This window comes from Calypte anna, chromosome 4 (genome assembly GCF_003957555.1).
Source record: "Calypte anna isolate BGI_N300 chromosome 4, bCalAnn1_v1.p, whole genome shotgun sequence".
Classification (NCBI taxonomy): Eukaryota; Metazoa; Chordata; class Aves; order Apodiformes; family Trochilidae; genus Calypte; species Calypte anna.
The window spans coordinates 16,959,539-16,981,735 of record NC_044247.1 but is presented as its reverse complement, the minus strand read 5'-3'; the positions used below and the strand labels follow the sequence as shown (position 1 = coordinate 16,981,735).

General features: G+C 52.8%; 1 protein-coding gene across 2 annotated transcripts in view; it reads left to right on the top strand.

Annotated features, from left to right (window-relative positions):
* Positions 1-22,197, top strand: part of ZNF185 (zinc finger protein 185 with LIM domain) — a 38,989-nt gene that overhangs the window by 93 nt on the left and 16,699 nt on the right. For both annotated transcript variants that reach the window (XM_030449149.1, XM_030449148.1), the window contains exons 2-11: positions 12,886-12,961; positions 15,343-15,484; positions 15,915-15,974; positions 16,460-16,498; positions 16,733-16,807; positions 17,662-17,736; positions 18,331-18,411; positions 19,369-19,452; positions 20,466-20,504; positions 21,080-21,163. In XM_030449149.1, the coding sequence (XP_030305009.1) occupies positions 12,937-12,961; positions 15,343-15,484; positions 15,915-15,974; positions 16,460-16,498; positions 16,733-16,807; positions 17,662-17,736; positions 18,331-18,411; positions 19,369-19,452; positions 20,466-20,504; positions 21,080-21,163 (704 nt within the window). In that variant the 5' untranslated portion in view covers positions 12,886-12,936. The remainder of the gene's footprint in view (positions 1-12,885; positions 12,962-15,342; positions 15,485-15,914; positions 15,975-16,459; positions 16,499-16,732; positions 16,808-17,661; positions 17,737-18,330; positions 18,412-19,368; positions 19,453-20,465; positions 20,505-21,079; positions 21,164-22,197) is intronic.

Sequence of the window (22,197 nt, the reverse complement as noted above, 5' to 3'; positions counted from 1 at the left end):
CAGGAAGGATTGGAGCTCCCTGCTGCCAGCCCTTGGGGGGCAGAAGTGCTGGGAGACTGCTTGGAGCCTGCTCTGCATCCTTCTTTTTGGGGGAAGCCACAGCTGAGGATCCTCTGCAGGTAGGGCTGGGGAGGGAGACAGCTCCTCGGAGCCTTGCAGAGGGCAGCTGGGATGCTGCTTCTCTCTCTGCTCCACCTGCCCCCCTCTGCCTGGGGAGGGCCTGGCAGGGATGAGGGGGGACTGGAACGGGGACCTTAAATCCTCCTCCTGGGTGGGAGAAGGAAGCTCTTTTCTGCAGCATTCTGGACCAAGGCATGCATCTAAAAAAGGCACCTGAGCACTGCAGGGAAGGTGTGAGCACAGGTGCACAGAGAGGCAGCAGAGGGGAGGTTTGGATCTTTGTTGCTTGCCCTGTCTCATCACCAAAATCCTTCCCTATCACCCCACATCTTCCTAGAACCTCTCCCCCCAGGATTTTCCAGGGGGAGCAGTGAGCTCAGTGCCCGTGTGTGGTGGGCAGGAGGGAGCAGAGCTTGGGCTGCAGGGGTAAAACCTGAGTCCCATGGGACCCCTGACAACCTCCTGAGGGGCTTGGGGTAAAGCTGCACCACTTTCTGCTTCCCAACCCCACCTCCCTGGGATGCAGGAGGGGCCAGATGGAACTATTTTTATTTTCCTCTCTCTCTCCTGCTCTGCCCTGTTTTGTTTCTCTCTGAGTTAGTATGAAATCAGCACCCTGGAAAGGAAGGGCTGGGAGTGGTGAGGCAGGGTACAGAGGAGACCAGCACCTCCCTCAGTGCTCCTTCATCCCTCCTCCAAGCTGGGTGAATTTCTTCTCCATTTCCCCCTCCCCTTCTCCTCAGCCCTGACCAGGAGGATGAGCTGGGCTCAGCTGAGGAGCAGAGGTGTCCTCCCCCATCAGACTCCTCAGGATGTTTTACTTGGGCTGCTTGATTTTATTCCTCCAGCCAAAGAAAAAGCTTTGCATTTCTCCCCAGAATGTTCTCCTGTTTTCATGGGAAGCCCCAGTCTGCACAAACGTCAGATTTTTTTCTTTTCTTTTACAAAAACATCGTTGTTTGCCTGCTTGTTTGTTTTCTCTTGGAAAACTTTGTGCTGTCTGTGGCGTGTTCTGCAGCCTCGAGGAGATTTTTCTGCCCTGCTCCGTTTGGTGTCTGTCTGTGCTTTGAAAAAAGAGGCAGAAGGAACTTTTCCTTCCTCCTTCCTTTCATCTGGAGACATCAAGGCTGAAGGTCAATGGCATGCAGGGAACGTCCTTCCCATCCTCTTTCCTTTTCAAATACAGAAATTAGTTGAGTAATTGGGAGTTAATGCCTTGTAATTAAAGTAATGAAACTGCACACCCGGCACAGTGCAGAGTGATCTCCTTGGGTCTGGCAGTCCCAGGATCCAGGTTTTGTGTTTTGGGAGGGGGGGTTTACTCTGGGTAAGGTTTGCACAGATGGGGCAGGCAGGTTTGGTGCCACACTTCCCTGACTTCAGGGGCTGACATCTTTCCCAGCTTCTGCTCAGACTGAACTTTAATTATTTTTTTAAGTAATAATTTAAAAAATAATTTTAAATTAAATTAAAATGATTTAAAAATAATTTTATTCTTTTTTTTAAAAAATATTTTATTTTTTTTGTATGTCATTGCAAATGAAAAGAAATGATAACTGAGCATTCATAGCTTTGCAGCTCTTGTCTTGGACATGACAGAACCGTGTGTGTGTCACTTGTGAGTCCTGTGCAGGCATTTCCAGGGTTTCATCTCTTTCCCCATGCTCAGGAAGATCTGGTTTTTTGTGACCAGGATCCTGAGGAGCTGTGGTGCTGGGTGAGGCTCCTCACAGAGATCCTGCCCAGGCTCTGGCACTGCTGTGCCTTGTACCCACCCTGAGAGAGCTGGGCAGGCAGCTTGGTGACCATGATGTGATGTGAATTACTCAGCTGGCATCATGGAAGAGCCATGGCAGAGGCACCAAATGTCACCTGCAGGACCACCCATGCTCTCCAGCTGCCACCAGATTCCTCAAGCCCCTCTACCAGAGGGTCCTGAAGGAAAGAGCCTCCTCTGCAGCCTGGCTTCTCCTGAGAGCAGCTCCAAAGTTTTGAGCTATTGAATTGCAGGAGTCTGGAAGGGTGGGTTTAGGGTTATGTGGGCTGCTCCAACCATGGCATTCCTGATCCTTCCTTCAGACCCTTCCTTTACAGACCCTGCGAGGAAGGGCTGAGGGAGCTGGGGGTGTTGAGGCTGGAGAAGAGGAGGCTCAGGGGAGACCTCATCACTCTCTGCAACTCCCTGAAAGGAGGTTGGAGCCAGGGGGGGGTTGGGCTCTTTTCCCAGGCAACTCTCAGCAAGACAAGAGGGCACAAAGGGTCTCAAGTTGTGCCAGGGGAGGTTTAGGTTGGAGATGAGAAAGAATTTCTTTCTGGAGAGGGTGATCAGGCATTGGAATGGGCTGCCCAGGGAAGTAGTGGATTCTCCGTGTCTGGAGATCTTTCCAAAGAGCCTGGATGTGGCACTGAGTGCCATGGGCTGGGAACCACGGGGGGAGTGGATCAAGGGTTGGACTTGATGAGCTCTGAGGTCCCTTCCAACCCAGCCAGTTCTAGGATTCTGTGATGAGTCCTGTGTCCAGTTCTGGGCCCCTCAGTTTAGGAAGGAGATTGAGGTGCTGGAGCAGGTCCAAAGGAGGCAACTAGGCTGGTGAAGGGACTCGAGCACAGACCCTATGAAGAGAGGCTGAGGGAGCTGGGGGTGTTGAGGCTGGAGAAGAGGAGGCTCAGGGGAGACCTCATCACTCTCTACAACTCCCTGAAAGGAGGTTGGAGCCGGGGGGGGGTTGGGCTCTTTTCCCAAGAGGGCATGGGCTTAATTAGATAGAATTTCTTTCTGGAGAGGGTGATCAGGCATTGGAATGGGCTGCCCAGGGAAGTAGTGGATTCTCCGTGTCTGGAGATCTTTCCAAAGAGCCTGGATGTGGCACTGAGTGCCATGGGCTGGGAACCACGGGGGGAGTGGATCAAGGGTTGGACTTGATGATCTCTGAGGTCCCTTCCAACCCAGCCAATTCTGATTCTATGATTCACAGCCCTGGCTCTAGAAACCTCCCAGTGCTGCTTGAATCCCCAGGTGTGGGTGTAGCAGCATCAGTGTTCACTGGAAATGCGTGGAAAAGGGGGAAAACAGGAGTGTCTGTCCTCCCCAGGCAGGGGATGTCGTGCCAGTCAGAGCTCAAAGGTGAAATAAATCTGGTTTCAAGAATTCTGCCTCCAAAAGGTCACAGCCAGTGGGCACAGAGTGCTGCTGCTCCAGCAGAAACCTCTTTGTGCCCACTCAGACTTGCTGGGATGGATGCAAGGGGTTAACTTTGCCCTGGCAGGGTTGGTGCTGGATCAGGTACTCTGTGCCCAGGCTGCTCAGGTAACAGCTCCCCAGCAGCAGAGCTCTGCACAGAGTTTGCATTGTGTGAGCTGGGGAATGCTGGAGAAATGCAAGAATGTGCCCAGCCTCAGCCTGGATGGGGCAGTGCCAGGATGGGGACTGCCACCCCTGAGTGTCCCCTCCTGGGCCAGCCTATCCTGTAGCCCACCTGGAGATGCGTTTTCTCCTTGGTTTTCCTTCCTGGGTGTTTTTAAAAGTTGGGCTTGATCCTGCTGGGTGTTAAACTGAGGTCCCCCCTTCCAGCCCATGGGCTTTAGAGTAGGGACTTGGAGCCTGATGAGCTGAGAGCCGTGGCAGGGTGTTGGGGGGTTCAAATTCTGCAGGTTCCAAGCCTTTTGCAAGCTTTTCAATACATTTTAATTGGAGGCCTCTGAAGGTCAGGCCAGGCATTAATTATCATTAAACCAGGATGTTCTTCCTCATGACTGACCTCGGGGCTGCCTCTGGCTCAGGGCCAGCGTGCAGGTCACTGGCCAAGTCCTCCATTAGTGCACAACTTCCCTGCTGGTGAAAGGGGTTTTGTGCTTCTATCCCTACAGCAAGGGGGGTCTGTGAGAGCAGGGGGGGTCCTGGGTGGCTGCAGGTGGGATGGGGTGGGATAGGGTGGGATGGCTCCACGTGTGGTTGTCCCTGTGGTGCCACGTGGGCTCCGTGCTGAAGGGCAAAGCCAGGCTGGGTGAGGACATGGCTTGTTGGCTATTTATGACCTTGCTGGTGAGGCATGGGGAGGTTTTAACTCCCTGTTGCATGGAGCAGAGCAGGGGGCTCCTGTCTGGGAAGGCTGTGCCTGCCAGAGCCTTTCCTGGCACAGAGCATCCCCGTGGGGAGCAGGGCAGGAAGGGGATCCTGGTGCCCTGGAAATCACAGGGAGAGCCCATCCAGAGGTGCTTGGGAGCAGGAATGCTGTGACATGAACTCGGTGGCTGGCCTGGGCCAGGAGGACAGCTCAGGAGCCTGAAGGTACCCGCGGGGCTCAAGCTGTGTTTTGGGGATCAAAAGAGCTCTGCTTCCGTTCCAGGGCATTCCTGCAGCCCTCAGAACCGGGTCCAACCCGGGATCCAGCTCATCCCCCAGGGGAACACAGGGCAGGGTGGCAATTTAGGCACAAAGGGGCTGTTACCTCCAGTGCCCCACATACTCCTGGCAGCAGCAGGCTCAAAAAAAAAAGTAAAATAAATAAAGAAGTTGTTATGAACGTTTTCAAGTCGCAGTTGAGCCATCAAGAAGGAGGCAGGCTGGCTGGCTGGCTGGTTTTTCTTCTGTGCCTTTGCAGGTAATGGGAGCTGCAGTCAGCGTTTAAAGGATAGTAAGTGTCTCATCTCCCAGGGTATAATTACATCTTTTTTTGTGTATATATATATTTATATCTATATAAGTGGCTTACATGGAAAGCAGAACCATTCCCCATGAAGTGATGGGCTGCTGGTTTCTGGCACTTGATGAATTTATTAGTGAGGAGAGCTGCAGATCAGGAGGATGGGAGGAGAGGGGAAGGACAGATCCCCCTCTCCCTCCACCACCTGCAGCCCCTGGGGACAGACAGGAGCAGAGCTGGAGCTGCTCCCTGGTTCAGCCCCCAGGGCTGCCTCCTGCCGAGGGTCAGAGAGGAGTTTGTGGTACCCAAGGAAGCTCCAGGCTCTGCGGGTTCCCCTGGGGATGGTGCCCACCCTGGGGGGTTCTCTGCCCCAAGCTCAGCTCTCCAGCTGCTTCCACATAGAATCACAGAATGGGCTGGGTTGGAAGGGACCTCAAAGATCATCAAGTCCAACCCTTGATCCACTCCCCCCGTGGTTCCCAGCCCATGGCACTCAGTGCCACATCCAGGCTCTTTGGAAAGATCTCCAGACACGGAGAATCCACTCCTTCCCTGGGCAGCCCATTCCAATGCCTGATCACCCTCTCCAGAAAGAAATTCTTTCTCATCTCCAACCTAAACCTCCCCTGGCACAACTTGAGACCCTTTGTGCCCTCTTGTCTTGCTGAGAGTTGCCTGGGAAAAGAGCCCAACCCCCCCCTGGCTCCAACCTCCTTTCAGGGAGTTGCAGAGAGTGATGAGGTCTCCCCTGAGCCTCCTCTTCTCCAGCCTCAACACCCCCAGCTCCCTCAGCCCTTCCTCACAGCAATTCTGCTGGATCCCTTCACAGCCTCCTTGCTCTTCTCTGGACCTGCTCCAGCACCTCAAGCTCCTTCCTGAGCTGAGGGGCCCAGAACTGGACACAGGACTCAAGCTGTGGCCTCACCAGGGCTGAGCACAGGGGCAGAATCCCTTCCCCGGACCTGCTGGCCACGCTGTTCCTGAGCCAGCCCAGGATGCCACTGGCCTTCTTGGCCATCTGGGCAAACATCTCCCAGCCTGGCAGGGGGTGAGGGTTTTCACCCTCTGGAGAGCTTCTGAGAGGCAGAGGCTCCCTTGTCCCATTCCCAACACACCTTGAAGCTGCTTTGGAAGCTCCAGAGGTCCCTGAGCACCCGAGGCAGGGCTGGGACCCCTGCAGCACCCCAAAGGGTGCAGAGGGAGAGCAGGAGCTGGCTGCCTGCCCGCAGACAGACAGACACACCCTCAGATGAAGATCTAAACAAGGTTTCAGCTCTCCTTTTCCTTATTAAATAGGTTGTTAATGGCTTTCCTTCACCTGGTGAGGAGCTTCCCCAGTTGGTGTCTGCAGGCACCAGAGCTGCTCCTGCACCCCAGGCCTTCCTGGAGCTGGATGTGGGATCCCCTGGGTGGGATTTCCAGGTCTTGGTGGTGCTCTGAGGACCAGGGCTTTGGTATCACTGCTGAGCAGGGATCCAGCTGGCAGCTCCATTGGAAGCAGTCCCAGGACACTCTCTGATGGGATTTCAGTCCTGTGCAGGCAGAACATTGATTCCTTGTGCTGGTGTTGGGTGTTTTGCCAGCAGGAATGAAGCCATTCCAACAGCCATCTGGAGGGGTCTCTTGTTGCCTGGGATTAGAACCCCAGTGTTCTATCCCAGAGCTTGCTCTTGGGAAGCCAGCAGCCAGCAGAGAGGTGAGGGGCTTGCAGGGAGAGTGTTTTGGCCACACTGTGATAGGAACCTGAGGCTGAGATAGTCTGTGAAGCACAGATTGGTCCAAATATCAAATCACAATATCTTGTGTCATCTCGTGTGGCTCAGGGATGGGCACCCAGGTCCCTGTGTTGTGGGAAGGGCTGGAGAAGGAAGCTTGATGGGGTGAGGGAGGCAGAGCTGGAGATCCCCCTGGCTTGTGAAGTGCTTGGCAGGGTTAGGGAGTTTCTAAACTCATAACCAGGCCAAATTCCCCCCTGGGATCAGCCCTGCTGGGGGAGGAAAGGCAGCTTCCCAGGAGGTTCTCCTGCAGTTTCACTCAATCAACCTCACCTTCTGCAGAGCATCCAGAACCTGCCCTGCAGACCTGAGCCCTGGGGAGGGACAGGCAGGGCTGGAAGTGCTCACATCCTGACTCACAGAGGGCTGCTGAGGAGATGGGTGGAAAAAATGTACAAATCCCTCCATCCGTGTCACTTCTGCCCATGGGCAGGACCACTGGGGACAGTTTCATCTGCCCCTGGTTCTCTGCGCTTGTCACCCAGGCTGGGGACATCCCGGGAAGTCAGAGCCTCAGTGATACAGACCCTAAAAGCTTCTGGTGAATTTCAGTAGTGGAAGGGTCCTCCCTCCCAGGAGCTTTGGGCAGGGTGATGGGGAAGGGGAGATCCTGGATGCTTTGGGGAGGCTGTGGCTGCTTTGGGGCTGGCAGTGGTGGAACTGATACAGCTCTCTGGTTACACTTGGATTTTTCTTTTTTTGTTTTTTTTTCTTGTTGTTGTCGTTTTAGCAGCACTGAACCCTTTCAAAACTAAGTGCAAGGATCACTAAGGTTTTGCTCCCAGGAAGAAAGAAATTGAAACCTGCAGCACTACAGGCTGGGCACAGAGTGGCAGAAAGGGACCTGGGAGTCTGGATTGCCAGGAAGCTGAAGAGGAGCCAGCAGTGTGCCCAGGTGGCCAAGAAGGCCAATGGCATCCTGGGCTGGCTCAGGAACAGCGTGGCCAGCAGGTCCAGGGAAGGGATTCTGCCCCTGTGCTCAGCTCTGGGGAGGCCACAGCTTGAGTCCTGTGTCCAGTTCTGGGCCCCTCAGCTCAGGAAGGAGCTTGAGGTGCTGGAGCAGGTCCAGAGAAGAGCAAGGAGGCTGTGAAGGGATCCAGCAGAATTGCTGTGAGGAAGGGCTGAGGGAGCTGGGGGTGTTGAGGCTGGAGAAGAGGAGGCTCAGGGGAGACCTCATCACTCTCTGCAACTCCCTGAAAGGAGGTTGGAGCCAGGGGGGGGTTGGGCTCTTTTCCCAGGCAACTCTCAGCAAGACAAGAGGGCACAAAGGGTCTCAAGTTGTGCCAGGGGAGGTTTAGGTTGGAGATGAGAAAGAATTTCTTTCTGGAGAGGGTGATCAGGCATTGGAATGGGCTGCCCAGGGAAGTAGTGGATTCTCCGTGTCTGGAGATCTTTCCAAAGAGCCTGGATGTGGCACTGAGTGCCATGGGCTGGGAACCACGGGGGAGTGGATCAAGGGTTGGACTTGATGAGCTCTGAGGTCCCTTCCAACCCAGCCCATTCTGTGATTCTGTGATTCTAAGAAAAGCTCACTTAAGCTTTAATGAAACATTTTCACTGTATGTTTTGAAACAACACAGGGGGTTTTTCCCTCAATTTTCATGTGGTTTTCTTCTAAATACATGTTAGCAGCAGACCATGTAACTCAGTCCTTTGGCCGGGCCTGGTTTGATGTGGCTCCTGGTGGGTTTGGTGTCAGGCAGTGTTTGCTCCCCATGCTTGGGCTTGGTTCCCCATGGCCATGGGTGCTGATACCCCCTGTGTTCAGCATCACTGGGACTGGGGTTACTGGGACAGCTTTGGGGGTTCTCCTGTGTCCAGTATCACTGGGACTGGGGTTACTGGGACAGCTCCTGGGGGTTCTCCTGTGTCCAGCATCACTGGGGTTACTGGGACAGCTTTGGGGGTTCTCCTGTGTCCAGTATCACTGGGACTGGGGTTACTGGGACAGCCTTGGGGGTTCTCCTGTGTCCAGCATCACTGGGGTTACTGGGACAGCTTTGGGGGTTCTCCTGTGTCCAGTATCACTGGGACTGGGGTTACTGGGACAGCTTTGGGGGTTCTACTTTCTCTTCCTGTCCCCAGCTAAAGACTTTTTTCTCCCAGAGCCCTCTGCTTCTGCAAGTGAAGCACCTACAGCTTTGGGGGTTTTGAGGGTAAAAAGTGAGGTGAAATTGGAGCATATTTACTAACCTGCTTTTTTTTTTCCTTTAAATATTTATTTTGGAGGGAAAAAAAAAAGACTCAGACAAACCCAAAGCACTCTCTGAATTTTATTGTTAGCCCTTGCTGGAAGAACTCAAGTCCCAGTTTGAGGGACTGAATGGTGTAGAGAAATGTGGCAGTGAGGATGAAGGGCCCATTGCACTGCTCTGAAGGGCTCCCACTGGGCTTCAGAAGGAAAAGCATCTGTATAAACAGGGAGGGAACAGTGGTTTTTTTTATTTAATTGGATATTTTTCTGTGTGTGTCAGGTTTTATATTTGTCTGGAATGTTTGGGAGAAAATATAAATTACTGAGCAGCTCTGCTTGGTCTCCAAAGCAGTGATCTGGTGACTTTTTCTAGCAGAGAAGTTCCTGGTCAGACAGCAGAAGCTTTTGCTGGATCAGGTGGAGAGCAGAGTGAGGGCAAAAAGGGGCATCCAGCCCAGCAGGATTTATTTTCCAGCTCTAAGGTGAGAGAGAAGGGATGGATCCAGTCTGAGGCAGAAGGGGGTTTGGTCTGGATGAGAGGTGAAATGTCCATGATTTGTCAGCACAGGGATGGGTTTGCTGCTGTGTTTGGAAATGGGGAAGACAGCCTGGGGATAGGTTTTGGGAAAGGAAAGGGAAGGAAAAAGGAAAGGAAAAAGGAAAGGAAAAAGGAAAGGGAAGGGGAGGAAAAAGGAAAGGAAAGGGGAGGAAAAAGGGAAGGAAAAAGGGAAGGGAAGGAAAAAGGAGAGGAGAGGGGAGGAAAAAGGAAAGGAAAGGGGAGGAAAGGAGAGGAAAGGAAAGGAGAAAGGAGAGGAAAGGAAAGGGGAAAGGAGAGGAAAGGAAAGGGGAAAGGAGAGGAAAGGAAAGGGGAAAGGAGAGGAAAGGAAAGGGGAAAGGAGAGGAAAGGAAAGGGGAAAGGAGAGGAAAGGAAAGGAGAAAGGAGAGGAAAGGAAAGGGGAAAGGAGAGGAAAGGAAAGGGGAAAGGAGAGGAAAGGAAAGGAGAAAGGAGAGGAAAGGAAAGGAGAAAGGAGAGGAAAGGAAAGGAGAAAGGAGAGGAAAGGAAAGGAGAAAGGAGAGGAAAGGAAAGGGGAAAGGAGAGGAAAGGAAAGGGGAAAGGAGAGGAAAGGAAAGGGGAAAGGAGAGGAAGGAAAGGAAAGGAAAGGAAAGGAAAGGAAAGGAAAGGAAAGGAAAGGAAAGGAAAGGAAAGGAAAGGAAAGGAAAGGAAAGGAAAGGAAAGGAAAGGAAAGGAAAGGAAAGGAAAGGAAAGGAAAGGAAAGGAAAGGAAAGGAAAGGAAAGGAAAGGAAAGGAAAGGAAGAAAATGGGATTCTGCAGTGTTGAAGAGATGGAGGAAGGACAATGGGACACCAAAGGACAGAGATGGGTGAGGGATGTGAGGGGCAGGAGTGGGAAAGGTGATAAATTTCATCCTTGGAGCATTTTCTTTCCCAGGAATGCTGTATCAGGACTCTGGAGCCAGACCCCCCCCTTGCTGATCCTCTCTGGCCCCATCAATCCATGTGCCCAGCAGCACAGTTGGAGCAGCTGGATGGGGACTGCAGCCTCCTGCAGCTCAAAGCCAGGTCTGCTGTTTCTTATTCAGTATCAAAAGATGGACAAGTACAGCAAGGAGGGAGGTGCAAGCATCTTCCCTGGTAGTGGTTTGGGTTTCTGGGTCCCTCTTCCTCTTGCTGCTTCATCACAGGCACCATCTTGGCACCTGTAGGACGCCAGCCAGCATCCAAAGAAGAAAATGAGCTTTTTCTTCTTTACCTGAGAAATGCTGGGTTACTCTGACTGTAGGATTCATGGGATAATCTGGGCAGCTTTGTTTTTCAGTGCTGCAGTCACTGAGCAAGCACAAAGCACACAGAGGATCAGCCCAAAGCTTCCCCACACCCAGCCTCCCGTGGCCAGCAGGAGCCTTCAGCAGGTCGTGGAGGACACATGGGCACGAAATGGGGTGCTTAAGTGGCTCTTTTCTTGCTGAAGCCTCTCAGCAAAGCCCAAAGCCAAGCCTGGTGAGCACCACAGACGTGTTCCAACGCCTGTTTGCTCAGCCAGAAATCTCAGTGGAGCACAAGAGTGTTTGGTGCGGTCCCTCCCAGGATGATGGGAGGACAGGGAAGAGCCAGGGGAGAAGGCTTGGCCACGCTGTAGTTTCTGGCACGTTTCTGTACACATGCTGAGTGCCACCCTTCTCAGCTTGCCTTCCTTTGGGGTTTATTTGCTCAGGGAATCAGCTGAGTAAGAAGCAAAGTTTCTGTTGAAGCAATAAATGGGGAGAGCGGTGCCTGCAGAGTGACCCCAGCTCAGACCTGCACCCCACCAGCTCCTCCAGCCCTGCCTGAGAAGTTTCCCAACCTGATCCCAAACTTCTGCTTCTTCCTCTAAAAGATCTGTGCTCAGGGCTGATCACTTTTCAGCTGGAGGGTGAGATAGGTGTGACAGCTCTCTAGCTGCCAAGTGTCCCCATCACCTGGGGACAGAGCCTGGACCTGCTTCTGCCTCTGGTCTGCCCCACATCAGGGCTGTATTGGACTCTTGGGACAGTTCTTTTGTACCACTTCTCATCCTTCACTTGCTTTATTTTGTCCTGGAACTGGGAAGAATTTAAGATGAGCAGGGTGGCTGTGAGCTGAACCCACCTTGCAGGGAGTGGAGCCTCGTGGCTTCTCCATCTGCAGGTCCAAGGTGCTGGGGTTTCTCTTTAACCCAAAGTTGCCAGACCCCAAGTCTGCCAGCTGAGTGGTGTTTAAAGATACCCAAGTATTTAGAGGCTCTTCCCAGCTACCTAGGGCAATGCTGCAGTTTTCCTTTCCCTCTGGATAGCAGAGCCAAGGAAATCTGTGTGGGAAGGGGGAAGAGGTGGGCTGGCTGGTGGGGAAAGCTGAATTAATGTTTGGGAAAGGGAGGGGGGAGCCTGTGGGGAGAGCAGGGAGCTTGTTCACTATCTCAGTGCAAGCTGGATGTGCAGGAGGTAGATCTTGGGCTGAGACAAGGCAAAGGAGCAGACTTTGCCAAGCAGGAATGCTGTGAGCTCAGCAGCAGCAGCATTCCTCAGGGGTGTGTGGCTTCCCAGCAGTGCTGCAGGGACAAGCCCACCAGCAGGTAACAACAACCTAATTTTAGACCTACTGGTTCCCAAATAGGGTTGGGCCCTTTTGTTAGAGGGTAGCAAAAAAAAAAAAAAAAAAACCAAAACAAAACAGAACAACAAAACTCCAGGTTCAGCAGATAGTTCTGGCAGGGAAAGGACTTGGAAAGAAAAGGAGAGTGGGGAAAGTGCTGGGAGTTGCTCTTGGTTTCATCCCACAGCTCCCCTGCAAAGCTTGAGAGAGTGAAAAAGAAAAGCAAAGGAACATTTCTGGTGAACATGTAATCAGGTGAATAAACCAATCTCAGACCCCCCTTTTTGAGGGGGTTTGATTTACAAATGAAAAACAACACCACCAACAAACAAACAAAAATCCTAAAACCAAAGAGCTGGCTTGGCAGAAGCTGGAACAGCCTCTTATTTATGATTATATTTTTTTTCCCCGTGGCTTTCACTCTGTGGTTGGTTTTGATTCAGCTGCAGCACTGAGCCATCAGTGCTCTGCAAAGTCCTGACCTCAGCACATCTCTGGGGTTGTCTCCAGCTCAGAGCTCACTGCTTCATGTGGGCAGCTGCAGGAGGGGCCCAGCTCCCACCAGAAGCAAGAACCTGAGAAGCAAGAACCTCTTGCTCCTGAGGCAGGCAGGGAGATGTTCTTTCTGCTGGGTCTGAGGGCAATACCAGACATTCTGCCAACCAAAGCTGGCCAAGAGCCCCTTCTGCTTTACTCCTGCTTGACAAAACCCCCAAGGTTCACCCAAGCAGTCTCCAAAAGGTTGGTCCCACCCTGAGTGGCTCTGGGCACTCTTGCTGAGGTCTCCTCCAGACCTGCAGTGTCAACTCACTCTGAAGAGTTCTTGGTGTGAAGAACACAGCCATTTGTTTTCTCCTGTCCCTGATGCTGAAGGTACCTGGCCTGGGGAGAAGGCTCTGGTGTCCACACCACAGCTCCCTGGCTGTGACACTGCTGTAGTGCTGTCCCTTCCATGTAAACTTCAAAGTATCTATAGCTAAAAGCATCTCACTGATCTGCTTTCACCCTTCTTTATTTCTTCCAGGGGCTTGTTGGCTTCAAACAGTAGCTGAAGGGGAAGGCAGTTCCAAGAACCATGATGTCCCTGGGGGTTGCTAAAGGTAATAATCCCTTTCCCCAGCCTGGGCTGTTGGGGATCCCTACACTCTCATGGCTTTCCTTTGCCTTCTCTGCTCAGTTCCATCTGCTCTAAGATCTCTGCTCAGCTTCCAGTGGTTTAAAAAGAACAAGAAATCCTTACTGCTTAACAGAGACTTGAAGCACATGCCCACGTGTCAGAAGCTGATCCATTGACTGCATGTGAGCTGCTCACCAAGAACAATTTCTGGGCAGCCTTCTAGCCCATCCCGAGTAGAAGATGCAGAGATTTAGCTGACCCTGCTTTCCTGGCAGGGAAATGGAATTATTTCATCTTTGCCACAGGCTCAGAGTGTGCTGGCAGGTGGGAAGCAGTTAGTGGTGAAGCTGCAATAACTTGGTGGTTCTCTAAACCCCTGAGCTGGTCCAGGTGTGACAAGCAGAGCAGGCTTGGTGTTCTCAGCCTTTACACTTGTTTCCAAAGTGGCAAAAAGGATGGAAGAGAGCCAGGAAGAGACACAAAAGCAGCTCTGCTTATCTGGGCTTCATCTTAGTTTCCCCATGGGATAGCAGCCATTTCCCTCAGAAGAAAATGCTGGATGGGGAATTTCCCAGTTAAAATGCTTCTTCCCCAGCTCCCATCTCCTTCCTTATAGAATCATAGAATCCTAGGGGTTGGAAGGGACCTCGAAAGATCATCTAGTCCAACCCCCCCTGCCAGAGCAGGGCCACCTAGAGCACTTCGCATAGGAACGTGTCCAGGCGGGTTTTGAATGTCTCCAGTGAAGGAGACTCCACGACCCCCCTGGGCAGCCTGTTCCAGGGCTCTGTCACCCTTACAGGAAAAAAATTCCCTCGAATATTCAACTTGAACCTCCTATGCTCCAATTTACACCCATTACCCCTTGTCCTATCACTGGTCACCACTGAGAAAAGCCTAACTCCATCTCCCTGACACTCACCCCTTACATATTTGAACACATTGATGAGGTCACCCCTCAGTCTCCTTTTCTCCAAACTAAAGAGACCCAGCTCCCTCAGCCTTTCCTCATAAGGGAGATGTTCCACTCCCTTAATCATCTTAGTAGCTCTGCGCTGGACTCTTTCAAGCACTTCCCTGTCCTTCTTGAACTGAGGGGCCCAGAACTGGACACAATACTCCAGGTGCGGCCTCACCAATGCAGAATAGAGGGGGAGGAGAACCTCTCTTGACCTACTAACCACACCCTTTCTAATGCACCCCAGGATGCCATTGGCCTTCTTGGCCACAAGGGCACATTGCTGGCTCATGGTCATCCTCTTGTCTACCAGGACCCCCAGGTCTCTTTCACCTACACTGCTCTCCAGCAGGTCAGCCCCCAACCTATACTGGGACATTGGGTTGTTCTTCCCCAAATGCAAAACTCTACACTTCCCCTTGTTGAATTTCATCATGTTTCTCCCTGCCCAACTCTCCAGCCTGTCCAAGTCTCTCTGAATGGCAGCACAGCCTTCTGGTGTGTCAGCCACTCCTCCCAGCTTAGTGTCATCAGCAAACTTGCTGATGGTAAGGGTACACTCCTTGCCTGCTCCCAGTGTTTTTGGGTTTGATATTCCTCCCCATCCACCTGTGCTTTTTTTCCACCCAGTCTCTTTCCTACTCCTAATCCGTGCCCTTCTGCAGACTTCTACATTTTAACTTTTTGGTTTCATTGCTGTTGCTGCCTTTCCCAACCAGAGAATGCAGTTGTGGCTCAGTGCCTGACAAAGAGCAGACAGAAGGGTGGTGGCAGAGGTGCTGTTGGGCAGCAACAGAGAGACCATAGAGGACAGGACTTTTCCAGATTTGGGCCAGAATCACACCACTGGGGAGACATGGTTTGACAGTTCTGGTTTTGGAACCGAAATGGAGATGGGGAACAAAAGGATGTGTGTCCTTTTGTCTCTCCTCTTTGTCCATCCTCCAGCTCTTACAGGCCACCAGAGAAAGGTGACAGCTGGGTGCTGGCATTTTATGGCCCCAACTCTTGGCACAGCTCTGTGCTCCAGAGGTATTGTCCTCTCCCAAGGAGCCTCATGGCAGAGCTGATGGGATGGGCAATGCCAGAGGAAACTCAGAACTTTGTAAACATGTGAGTGGACCATCCACTGATTGGCTTTGGTCTTCCTGAGAGAAAATTACTCATTAATGCTAAAGAGTCCTCTGAAAGGAGAGAAAAAACCTGCCTGAATGTCTGTGAAGGAGGTGATGGATCAGGGAACACTGATCCTGAGTCTGGAGGGCAGCTGGGTTCCACCTCCCACCAGAACTGGGAGAAGCCTCCTTCAGAGTTTGAAGCTGTGCTCCCAGCTCCCCTCCTGGCATGGGGAGTTCCTGCTGTGTCCCAGCAAGCTTCCTCTCCTCCCCTTGCCCTGCCTGTCCCAGGAGGGGTGATTCCCCCCACGGATGAGGACCGCAGGAGGATCATCCGGCAGATGAAGGTTCGCACCACCCTGAAGGGAGACAAGAGCTGGATCCACCACCACAACTCTGACTCTGAGGAGGAGAAGAAGAAGAGCAGCCCCCTGTAAGTCTGGCTCATCCCTCCCCTTTCCATCCTCTGCCTCCCAGGGGTGCTCTGTTGTCTGGTCCCTTTGATGCCAGGAGGTGGCAGTGCCAGAGGGCAGCAGTGCTCCTGGGTCAGCAGGATGCTGGGGGAAAGCTCTGAGCAATGGCTCTTCCTGAGGAGCTGGAAGAGGCACCAGAGCCAGATTTGGAATCCCAGGAGAACTCCAATGTTTTTTGAAGCCAGATGGGGTGTCACCATCCCTGAAGTGACAAGCTAAGGGGCAGACCTTGGTGGGAGGTCACACACCCACCCCTCTGTGCTTTAATCAGAAACAAAACCAAGCCCCAAATGGGTCTTGTCGTAGAACCTCTCCCTGAGCAGCACCTCCTTGTTCAGCATGGCAGTAAGGTCAGAGTCACTGATGTCATTGGGTTTTCTCTTCCCTCAGGTCCAGGCAGGCTGGAAGGGGCTCCCCAGGCTCAACACCCACTGCTCCCCAGGGTGACAGGTAATTTGGGGACCCACCTTGCTGCTCTCCATCTCTGTTATCTCATGGGCTGGGTGGGTGCTGTCACTGGCTCTTCACAAACAACCTTGTGCTCCTCAGTACCCACACACTGCTGGGGCTGTCTTGAAAAACCCACTCCTTGGGGAGAGGCTGTGCTGGGTCAGCTCTTACAAACTGGCACCTCCTGGGCAGTGGGGCTCCTCCCCTGCAAAGCCTCCCTTGCCCAGGGGGTTCAGGACATCCCTTGGAGGCAGGAAGCCCTGTCAGTATGGCAAAGCTTAACTGGCTAACTGTAAAATGCTCTTTTCTTATCAAAATCTTTTCTAGAGCTTCTTCTGGTGGTTGTTTATCTCCAAGGTTAATTTCCTGGGTGCAGCAGCTGAGGGGTCACCCCAGGCCCAGTTAGCTGGGGTGTAGATGTAGAACCTTTTCATCCTGGTTGCTTTTCCCTGAGTCTCTTCATTCACTGCTGTCTCTTTGCACAGGTCTGCTGCTGCCAAGCCTCAAGCTGGTTACCTCATCAGGTTGGTAGAGAGTGGAAGATATTTGTCATTTGGCTGATTTCACTGGGCTGTCTCAGGCCAGGATGGCAGGAAGGTGGCACTTTTCCCAGGGGGAATCTCCCAGGAGTTCACCCTTTGGGTGTTCTGAGCCAAGTTGTTGTTAGGCCAAAGAGTGGCTGCAAGTTTTAGCTCAAAAATCTTCCCAGAAAAAACAAAAAACAAAAAAATTAATTAAGACATCTCTTTTCTCCACAGAGGGGTGTTCACAAGAACCATTGACAAGTCTTCTTCTGTGTCAAATTCTTCACCTTCTAATGAAGTGCAGAAAAGGTGGGTGTGTGCCTGCCTCTCCTGCATAAAAACCAGCTTTTAATTATTACACACACTTCTGGTCATCCTTTTACTTTGGCCTCTGCCTGTGGGCTCCTGCTGAGCTCCACTAAACCCCTCCCAAGTGCTGGGAGATGTGGCTGCCCACCCAGCACGTGGGGAAAAGCCACAGCATCAAACTCTTGCTTTTCCTCAGCGGAGCATGGGGGGGCAATTGGCTGGGAAAGCCAAGGTTTGGGTGTAATGAAAAGGTTTGGGAAAGAAAGGTTTGGGGGTAATGTGGCAAAATAATTTTTGCCTAGGGAGCAGATCACACAAAGCATCCTTGCAGAGCTGTAAGGCTTCATCTTGGAGCTTTTGAGGGGGTTGTTGGGTTTTTTTGGACCTGTCTTGTGAAAGGTGCTGGCATTAAGTTGTAGTAGGTAGGGTGTGAGCATGGCTCCCATCTCAGCAGATGCTTTGTTGCACCTCACAGGACATTTGTAAAGCCTGTTTTCCCCATTTTGCTACATCTGGGGGGGAAAGTTGATGCCCCAAGGTGGCTTCTTCCTTCCCCCTGGCTGGTCCTGGGATGGAGCAGCACCATCCCATGGAAGTGTGTGCCCATTCAGGTTCTGGCAGCTCACAGTGGTCCTGGGCAAGCAAAGCAGAGCACAGGGCTGTGAAAAGAAGGCAAACACTGCCTGCCCTTCAGTGACTTGGCATGCCTGGGATCCAGGGAGTGGATATTTGGGAACACCCTGGTTTTCCCCCCACCATGAGGAGGAGCAGGAGCTCACCTGGGCAGGAGGGTGGCAGGGGGTGAGGGGACAGGAGGGTCAGACTGACAGGGTGATGATCTGTGCCATCTGCAGCACTGCCACAAAGGGACAGAGCCTGAGCAGACCTTCCTCTGGCTACAGGATGACCACTGAGGACTACAAAAAACTGTGAGTGGGCACCCTCAGGGTGAAGTCACTGCCAGGAGCAGCTTCATCAGCTGAGCTGTGGCTGGAAACTGCAGCAGTCGTGCTGCTGCCTCCAGGCCTGTGTGAGCCCCAAGGTGTTCCTGGAGCTGGGAGCAGCCTTTCTGTGGGGTCAGGCTTCTCACTGGTCAGGCTTAGGGCAGACACTGGAGGGAGGGGGCAGCCTGGGGACTTGGTTTGCAGCACTGCTGGCCCTCCTGAAACCAGGGGAAAGGAGGGGGCTTGTGGCAGAGCAGCACTGCTGACAGATCCTACACTGCTTTTTGTGTCAAAGACTGGGGCCATAATCTGAAATGCAGCTGAGTGTTTGCTATGAACCTCTCTCTCTAGGCTTAGCTCCTCTACTGAGGAAAAAAAACCCCAATCCTACAGGGATAGGTGTGCCCCAAATGCAAGAGCCCAAACCAGGACACTTCCACACTTGGCTGCAACCCCTCCAGAGTCTGAACCCTTCCCCACGTGCTCTGTCCTGGGATTTACCTCCAGTTCTGCTTCTGCTTCTCTGCAGCAGTCCAGAGGAGCAGCTCCCTTACCCTGCCTCTTCCCTTTCTGTCTCAGAGCTCCCTATAATGTCAAGCAAAAACCAGCAGATACGGAGGAGGAGGATGCCCCTTTCTCTCCAGATGAGCACAAAAAGAGGTATGGCCTCCAGGTAACCACTGCTTCTGGCAGGGGCAGTGACAAGAGGACTTGTTGTAGTTTAACTCATCCTCACTGGGGGGTCAGCTTGATGATGGCTGTAGCTGAGCCATTAGGGCTGATTGCAATAAAATAATAATAATAATAATAAGCAGCAGATATTTCTTCACAGAAGGCATCTCTGCCCACAGGCGACTGCACTCCCAACAAAATATAATTAAAAGCCTGACATGATTCAACCTGACAGCATCCCCCAATTAATTTGGCAGCTGGGAATGGGCTGGGGAGCCCATCAGCAGTGCAGTGTCTCTGTGGAAAGGCAGAGAGGCAGGAGGAGCCCAGGAGGAGCCCACAGCCCCTGTCTGTGCCCTCCAGTCTGGACCTTTTGGGGTCTTGCAGCTACATCCAGGTCTCTTGTTCTCCCTCAGGGCTGGAAGGTGCTTTGCTGTGTGGCAGCTCTGTACCTGGTGCAGCCAGCAGCCTCCCTGCTTCCAGACAGGTTTCTGGAGATACTTTTCCTCAGATACCAGACTTGGGCAAATGAGAACCTGGTAATTTGCTTGCTGGGGAGGAACCAAGGGAAGTGGTTCCAGAGCTCTGCACTCCTCCCTTGGTCCAGCTTCTGGTGGTTCTGGTGTCTGGAGGGAGATGTGCAGCTCAGCCAGCATCTCACCCACGAAGCCCCCAGCCCCTTCCCTGCCCTGTGCACAGGTCTCCAGAAGGGGAAATCCCTCTGCCCTCCTGGACAAGGAAGTATTTTGGGGTCTTTAGGGGGTTTTTACATCCATGTGGAGTGCAGTGGTGCCCGGCATGACAGAGGAAGGGAAGCACTGTTCCTCCTCTTAGCTCTGTCTGGCTTTCTGCTCCCCAGAGTGTGGGAGCTCTGTCAGGGCCAGCAAAGCCTTCACTAAGAGCATGAGCAGAAGGTGACCCCATCCCTTCCTCCCTCCTTCCCAGGACAGAGGCAGCCAACAGTGTCCTGAGGAGCTCTGCCAGCAGGGAACGGGCGTACGTCCTCTCGGCAGCCAAGAAAAGCAATGGGTGAGTCTGGGGTCAGAGGGGCAGAGGTGGCCTGGCCCAAGGTGATGGGTGCCTTCCCAAGGAGGGAAAAGGACCTAGAGAAGGGCCAAGGTTATCTGCAGAATGGGGGAAACTCTTGAGAAAGAGTCTTGGGAATTCTTCCCTGCTGAGAGGGGTGAAATTTCAGGGGGATTAAAGCCAGGGCAGTCCCTGAGCCTGCAATCCAGACTTCAGAGTTCAGAACCATACCTTAATTCTGCTCTGTCCCGTTTTGTTGCCTGCAAGGGGAAAATCAGAGCAGATGCCAACTGCATCCAGCATGGATCAGCTGTCTGGAGCAGTGTGCCTTCACGTTGTGTTTGCACGAGGTCTGATGGACAAGACCTTGATCTTGCTTGTGGCTTCCAAATGGTTCTGTGGGGGAAAGGAACCTTGCAGTAACGTGTGGAGGTGTAACAGGAATGTGGAGGATGTGTGGGAGCTACTGCTCTTCAAGGCTTTGTTGTCCATCTCTTTCCTGGGAGGGAAAATAAAGCAGATTTCCAAGGTCTCTGCTCTCCCAGGAGCCACCCCAGCCACTCCTTGGCAGCTCTGCTTTTCCTGGAAATCCTTTTCCTCTTGACAGGACTCAGGGTGACCCAAAGAGGCAGCAGGAGGTCAGTAGTGCAGGAGGAAGGAGGGAAGGGATGTGCCAGGAGGAGAGGAGTGCTTGGGCAGGGGCTGTGGGGGTGCCTGTGCTGGCTGCTACTTCCTCTGGTGGGTGAGACAGAGAGAGGCAGGAGGAAAAACAGCCAGGAGGAAGGTGTGCAATTAAAAAGGCCCTTCAGGGAAGCTTCTTCACTTCACACACCCTAACGAGCTGCTCTTCCTGTTTTTATTTACCTCTGCTCTGTAATTTGCAGAACTTGAGCACCTGACCCTAACACCTTGCATCATCTGGGTCAGGGATGGGTCAGGGACGGGGGAGCTGCCCCTGCCCAAGGTGTGTCTTTACCTCCAACCTTCCAACTGGTGCTTTTATGCTTCCTTTGCAGCAGCCCAACACAAGAATTTCCACCCTTGTTTGCCAAGAGGTAGGTCACCAACCCTCTGGAAGTTTGGCTGTGGGCTGTCCCGGGGCTGATGCCAACTGCTGGGCCAGGAGGTCCCTGGGTGTCTGGGAGCAGAGCAGGGACAGTGCCCTTGCAGGGATGCTCTGGGCTGAGTCACACTGGTTTTTGAGAGCCCACAGTGTTGTAAATACCAAGAACAGAGTCGTGAGGATGCTTTGGGTGATAGACAACCTGAAACAAGGAGAGACTCATTCATTCGTCTGCCTTCCTTCTCCCAGGGCGAGGGAGGGAGGATCCTCTGCAGACATTTGTCTTCTAAGGCAGTCAGGATGATAGGGAAATGATGCTCAGAGTGCTCAGAAGCACTCAGCTGATGCTGTTTGTAAAGTGGCTGCCAGAGGAACACCCCACAGATCTGTGATGCTCACATCAGGCTGGGCTCAGCAGTAGCAGAGCACAGGGAGCATGATGAGCAGGAAAATCCTGCCCTGAAGGGAAAGAGAAGGGAAACCTGGCTTAGGGGAGAAGTGCCTGGCTTAGCACAGTGGGGAACAGGAACCAGGGCCGTGTTTGTGACTCTTTTTGCCTTTTGAAAGGATTGAGATAGAAGAAGAGGAAGGGCAGCAGAGGAGAAGCTCAGCAGTGTCTGGTTCCTGCAGGTCCTCAGCAGATGACAACAGGTATTGACCCCATCCTGCACTGAGGTGGTGACTGCCTTTTCAGCCTGATTTCCCATCTTTGCAGACAACTGCTGCAAGGCAGCAGCCATCTGACCACAGCTGGAGAGGAAGGTTTGCCAAAAAGAGACTCCTCAGAAAATCCTGAGTGCCTTTTCCTTGCAAGCATGGGAAAGAATCCAGAATGAAAAACGGGGTTGGCTCAGTGGGTGAAACACATGGGCAGGCTTGGGGCCAGGGGGTCATCAAGCACCCAACCAGCAGCCCTGGGAGGTGTCAAACTGCACTGAACAACTCCCCTGTGAGCTGTGTGGTGTAAACCTGGCTCAGGACCCCTCTCCTGACTCCTGTCCCACCTCAAGGGGCTCACGTGCCCCAGGAATGAGCCTGGCAGCACCTCTGGAAAGACAACTCCCAGGAGGAGTTGGAGCAGGTTGAGATGAGCTCACCTCCCCATCCAGCAGCCATCAGATAATGATGATTTTCTGGTACAAGCAGACTGGGCTGTGGGAGCTGACCCCATCCCCTAGACATGAAACACTCCATCCCTCATTATTTCCAGTCCCCTGAGCCAGCTCCCTGCTTTTGTTAGACCTTGGATTTAATTATTCTGCCCTGATAGCAACAGATAGGTGTGACCTGAGAGGTTTCAGAGGTTCATTATCTTTAAATTGATCTTGGCTTTGATGGGAAATGTCAGCCCTGTTTCAAGCCCCCAGACCCTTCCACGAGATTGTATGAAGCCCAAGGCTTGGCAGAGGCCCAGAGAGGTCTGGGCATGGGCTGGCTCTGGTGTAAAGGGACATCAGTGACATCCTCCCTGGTTCCACTGGCACTGGGGCTGCCTGAGACCACCAGCATGCAGAAAGGTTTGGCTGAAGGGGGAATGGTTTGCCCCAGGAGGGAGAATCATCTCTGTTTTCAAGCAGGTTCATTTAATTTGGGATCCAGCTCCCTGTCCCTGCTCAGAGGGATGGCTTGGTGCCAGGCAGCAGCACGAGGAGCTTCAGGGAGTCCAAGAGATGAGGCCTTTCAGC